This window comes from Prionailurus bengalensis, chromosome D1 (genome assembly GCF_016509475.1).
Source record: "Prionailurus bengalensis isolate Pbe53 chromosome D1, Fcat_Pben_1.1_paternal_pri, whole genome shotgun sequence".
In the NCBI taxonomy this organism is placed as follows: Eukaryota; Metazoa; Chordata; class Mammalia; order Carnivora; family Felidae; genus Prionailurus; species Prionailurus bengalensis.
The window spans coordinates 60,720,472-60,726,313 of record NC_057346.1 but is presented as its reverse complement, the minus strand read 5'-3'; the positions used below and the strand labels follow the sequence as shown (position 1 = coordinate 60,726,313).

General features: G+C 41.7%; 1 protein-coding gene across 1 annotated transcript; it reads left to right on the top strand.

Moving 5' to 3' along the window:
- The first annotated feature begins 1,530 nt into the window (after positions 1 to 1,530).
- On the top strand, positions 1,531 to 2,660 carry LOC122483421 (olfactory receptor 51I2-like). The gene has a single exon (XM_043580428.1). It carries the CDS (start codon positions 1,543 to 1,545, stop codon positions 2,614 to 2,616), a length of 1,074 nt encoding a protein of 357 aa, XP_043436363.1. The 5' UTR covers positions 1,531 to 1,542; the 3' UTR covers positions 2,617 to 2,660.
- Positions 2,661 to 5,842: the final 3,182 nt, after the last annotated feature.

Here is a 5,842-nt window from a genome sequence, read left to right as displayed (position 1 = left end):
AAATTTTTCAAATCTTAAAACACAGGCATAGTATTATAATTACACCAAAATAAAAGATCATCAAGAATTCAACCAGTATTTATATTTCCCCAATTACCACATAAAAGTATTTTTTAGTGCTAGTTTGCTCACCTTTTTTATTTGATTTGCTGAAAACAAGATCCTAACAAGTTTTGTCCATTGGATTTGGTTGATATGAGTCAAGTCTTTCTTAATCTATAGGTTTTCACTCTTCCTTTTTTTATTTTCTTATATTTATTGGTGGAAGAAACTGGAATTTTGTCCTAGAAGCTTTTGTTTTTGTTGTAGTTTGGATTTTTCTTATTCCATCTCTTGGTGTCTTTTAACGTATCTGCTTGCCTGATGTCTCTTATATTCTCTATAAATTGGTAGTCAGATATGATTCAGGCTTATTTTGGTAAAATACAAAATGTAGTTTTCTCTCATTTGTGATGATATCAGCCTCTGATGATTTTTTGCCATTATTTCATTGGGTTTGTTCAAAAGTAATAATTCAGGGGTGCCTAAGTGGCTCAGTAGGTTAAGCGTCTGACTTCGACTTTGGCTCAGGTCATGATCTCATGACCTCTGAGTTTGTGCCCTGGTCCTGCTCTGTACTGACAGCTGAGAGCCTGGAGCCTGCTTCAGATTCTGTGTCTCTGGTTCTCTCTGCCCCTCCCCCACTCACGCTCTGTGTCTCTCTCAAAAATAAATAAACATTAAAAAAAGAAAAGTAATACTTCAGTTGTACTTTCTTATTAGCTAGAATGCTTCTGTAGAAACTTTCCTTCTTCAGTTATTTTCTTTATACCATGTCATAATTTGTAGAAGAAAAGCAGGTTATTTGCCAGTTTTCAGAATACTGAGTGCCTAGCCTTGCTGTCCTCATTCTTTCTCTCTCTCCCCCAGCCCCTCAGTGTGTTTCAATCTCTAGCAGTTATTTTATTCTCACTGATGTTTGGTGGGCCCATATTTGACAAGTGGGCTTTCTGAGTTGACTTCCTACCTTCAGAGTGAGGTGATTACATTGTCTAGATATGGCATAACTGCACCCCAGCGTTCATAGTAAAATCCCTTTGGCTCACAGATTTATTTGGGGTGGGTTTTTAAATCTCTGTTAAAAGATATTTCAGGGGCTGTTTCCTTATTCTTGTTTTTATTGACTTAACTTTATAGAGTGTTTTTTCTTTGCTTATTTACTTATCTGTCCATTTGACATTTTAAAGGTAAATCCAAGAAAGGAAAGATAACAAGCCCATGCTATCAACCCTTCAGGCTTCCACCATATGCTTGCAATTTATTTCATGAGGCCACTATTTCTTATTTAAAACAAAGCATTTTTGATTAGGCCCTTTAGGCTCATCTCACATTTTTAAAGAAAGCCCTGCTTTCTTCAATATATGAAGAAATCAGTATTTCACATTACAAAATGATACTATTATACTCAATAAATTTAAATTGTAGTTATTCTCTAGTTGGTTTCTATATGGAGTCCATTTTTAAATCGCCTTTGTGTTTCATATTCAGTAATGTGTGGGAACCATGTCACCTAATATCAGAGCTGGTATATTTTCCAATCATTTTGTCTTGTCTTATTTTTCTGCCCAGACTGAAGAGGTCACATCTTCTGGAGACTTCAACTGCTTCCCAAAGATGCTCCCTTCCCAGACCTATGTCAACATCTCCTTCTTCCAGCCACATGCCTTCCTGATGATTGGCATCCCAGGGCATGAGGCTGTTCATGGATGGATCTCTATCCCCTTCTCCTCCATGTACACTATGGCCCTCACTGGAAACTTCCTGATCCTCTTGGCTGTGAGGAAGACTCCCAGCCTGCACCAGCCCATGTACTACTTCTTGTCCATGCTGGCCCTCACCGACGTGGGCCTCACCCTGTCCACACTGCCCACCACCTTGGGTGTGCTCTGGTTTGACCACAGGCTCATAGGCTTCAATGCCTGCCTGGTCCAGATGTTCTTCCTCCATTCCTTCTCTGTGGTGGAGTCGTCGGTGCTCCTGGCCATGTCATTTGACCGCTTTGTGGCCATCTCGAACCCTCTTCGCTATGCAACTGTCCTCACCAATAATGTCATCATCAGGATTGGGATCGCCATTGTTGCTCGGGCCACTGTATCCCTCTTTCCAGGGCCCTTCTTACTGAAGCGACTGAACTTTTGTCCTGGCAAGATTCTCCTGTCCCACTCCTTCTGTTTCCATGCAGATGTCATGAAACGGGCCTGTGCTGACATTACTGTCAACATCCTCTATGGGCTCTATGTAGTTTTATCCACAGTGGGTGTAGATTCTTTGCTTATTTTCCTGTCCTATACCCTTATTCTTCGTACAGTGATGGGTCTGGCCTCTCCCAGGGAGCGTGTCCGGGCCCTCAACACATGCGTTTCTCATATATTAGCTGTTCTGATTTTCTACATCCCAGTCATAGGAGTGTCAATGATTCACCGTTTTGGCAGGCACCTGCCTCACATTGTACATGCTCTTATTGCCTATGTGTACCTGGTGGTGCCCCCTGTGCTCAACCCCATTATTTACAGTGTGAAATCCAAGCCCATCAGGGAGGCCATGCTCAGATTACTGAGAGAGAAGAGGCAAGGCTGATGAAACCAAGAAACAACCACAGAATCTGAAGAAAAACATGACCAGTCTTATGTCCAGAAAGTCCTTACTCAGATCCTTGACCCAGACACATTACCAAGAGTATGACAAGCAAATGGATACTCTCAGACTTATGGGTGACAAAACAGTCTTCATTCTTTCCTGCACTCATTGACTTCAGCTTTTTAATTCAATATTTACTTGTGTGAAAATCTCTGCCATTACTAGAGACAGTAAAATGAACCATACATGGTCTTGTCTCTCCATTGTAAGACAGAAGATTCTAAATATACAATAATACCTAAATGTATTGTACACACAAAAGGCTATAGGAAACATGGTCTTGTCTCTCCATTGTAAGAAAAAAGATTCTAAATATACAATGATAATGAAATGTAATCAGGCTATGATAGATACACACAAAATGCTATGGGAATACAGAAGAGAGTTTCCTGCCTTCCTAGAGGAAATGAGAAGCAAGTCAGGGAAGAAGGAGGCTGAAAGGTGAGAAGGAGTTTGTCAGGCAGAAAAGGTGGGCAAGGGGAAGGCATACCTATGAAGGGAAAAGAATGGAAAAAATAAAAACACTGAGGTGTTGAATTATCTGGTGTGTTTGCAGAAAGGTGAGTAGCCATATGTGGCTCAGCATAATCTGTGTGTGTGTGTGTGTGTGTGTGTGTGTGTGTGTGTGTGTGTTGGAGAATGGCAGGAGATGAATTAGAAATGATGAGGAGTGGTGAGACTCCTTGGGGACCTTCAGACCTCATGGAAACATCTGCCCTCATTCCTTGTTTAAGAGTCAGCCATGGAAAGGCTATTGCATTGTAAAGTTTGCACAGACTTAACTGTGTGCTATAAGTTAGAAAGGTGAAAGGGGAGAAAAAGAGCACAAGGAAAGCATTTAGAAGGTTGATGTAACAGTACTGGGAAAAGAGAATGGAAGCTAAAATTAAATCAATAATTGAAAAAATAGATATATTTTTTTAAAATTTTATCTCTACATTTCTCTTCTTTGTCTTCTGAAAGTGTCAGAAGCAATGAGCAAAGCTAGGGCCCACATATTGGTTTTTAAAAACCATTCCCTGGGGCACCTGGGTGGCTCAGTCGGTTAAGCAACCGACTTCAGCTCAGGTCACGATCTTGTGATCCGTGAGTTCGAGCCCCGCGTCGGGCTCTGGGCTGATGGCTCAGAGCCTGGAGCCTGCTTCCGATTCTGTGTCTCCCTCTCTCTCTGCCCCTCCCCCGTTCATGCTCTGTCTCTCTCTGTCTCAAAAATAAATAAAACCTTAAAAAAATTTTTTTAAAAACCATTCCCACTATAATTCCCTGGGATATTTGGAGCAATGGCTAATTCCAGGTATGAAGCAGAAAAAACATAAGGTGATACTGGAATAGCTTATGCACCCTAAAGCAGTAAAGAACACTAAGACAGCAGAGTCCTGTGGAAAAAAAAAAATACACAAACTCATTTGAAGAGGCTACCAGTGGATATAGGTGGGTCAATTAGAACATTAAAAATAATTTTTTTTAACGTTTATTTATTTTTGGGACAGAGAGAGACAGAGCATGAACGGAGGAGGGGCAGAGAGAGAGGGAGACACAGAATCGGAAACAGGCTCCAGGCTCTGAGCCATCAGCCCAGAGCCTGACACAGGGCTCGAACTCCCGGACTGCGAGATCGTGACCTGGCTGAAGTCGGACGCTTAACCGACTGCGCCACCCAGGCGCCCCAACTATCAGTACTTTCTAAAGAAGAGTTATTTTTTCCTTCTTCTCTTCTCCCTCTTTGTTCTGAATATTACTATGGACTCACACTTTCTTTAAAAATTCAATTTGCTATAACCATCTGCTGTCAAAATTATTTTTAATGTTTGGGGCGCCTGGGTGGCGCAGTCGGTTAAGCCTCCGACTTCAGCCAGGTCACGATCTCGCGGTCCGTGAGTTCGAGCCCCGCGTCGGGCTCTGGGCTGATGGCTCAGAGCCTGGAGCCTGTTTCCGATTCTGTGTCTCCCTCTCTCTCTGCCCCTCCCCCGTTCATGCTCTGTCTCTCTCTGTCCCAAAAATAAATAAAAACGTTGAAAAAAAAAATTTAAAAAAAAGAAAGTACTGATAGATATAGATCTGAACAATAAGAACACAAAATCATATATGTAAAATTCCTACCAAAAATGTCCAACCTGAATCTAACCATGAGAAAGTAATCAGAAAAATCATGTATATAAGAAGCGCCACGCACACAAACACACACACACACAAACACACATACACACATACACACACACCCCAGCCTGGAATCTTAAGAAAGGCAATTTTGGGGGCGACTTGGTGGCTCAGTCGGTTGAATGCCAGACTTTGGCTCAGGTCATGATGTCACAGTTAGTGATTTGGAGCCTTGTGTCAGGCTGTGTGCTGACAGCTCAGAGCCTGGAGCCTGCTTTGGATTCTGTTATCTCCCTCTCTCTCTGCCCCTCCCCGACTCACACTCAGTCTCTCTCTCAAAAATAAATAAACACTAAAAAAAATTTTTTTAAGCAGTTTTGTAAAAACTATGTTGGAGAATTAATCTAAATTAAAAGAGATTAAAGGGATATAACAACCAAATACTATCATTAACCAGTAATTATTCGGACAATTGTGAAATCTGAATATGTACTGTATATTGGCAATATTATTAGGTTAGTATAATTTGCTTAGATTTGAAAACAGTTTTCTCATCATGTAGGAGAATCTATTTTTAGGAGGTCCATAGTCAATATTTATTGAGAAGGATTGTAATGTCTACAATTTACTTTCAAATGAGTCTGCTGAGGGGAGTCTGGGTGGCTCAGTCGGTTGAGGGTCCAATTCTTGATTCTCTTGATTTCAGTTCAGGTAATGATCCCGGGGTCATAGGACTGAGCTCTGCATCAGGCTCATGCCAAGTGTGGAACCTGCTTAAAATTCTCTCTCTCTCTCTCTCTCTCTCTCTCTCTCTCTCTCTCCCTCTGTCCCTCTCCCTCATTTGGTCTCTCTCTCTCTTTCAAATAAAAATAAAATATATTTTTTTTAAATGAGTCTGCAGAGGAGCGCCTGGGTGATTCAGTTGGTTAAGCATCCAACTTCAGCTCAGGCCATGATCTCATCGTTCATGAGATCGAGCCCTGCATCAGGCTCTGTGCTAACAGTTCAGAGTCTGAGGCCTGCTTGGGATTCTGTGTCTCCCTCTCTCTCTGCCCCTCCCCTGCTCAGG

Coding starts and splice junctions, on each gene's coding strand:
- LOC122483421 (XM_043580428.1), top strand. CDS start 1,543: ATGTCACCTAATATCAGAGCTGGTATATTTTCCAATCATTTTGTCTTG.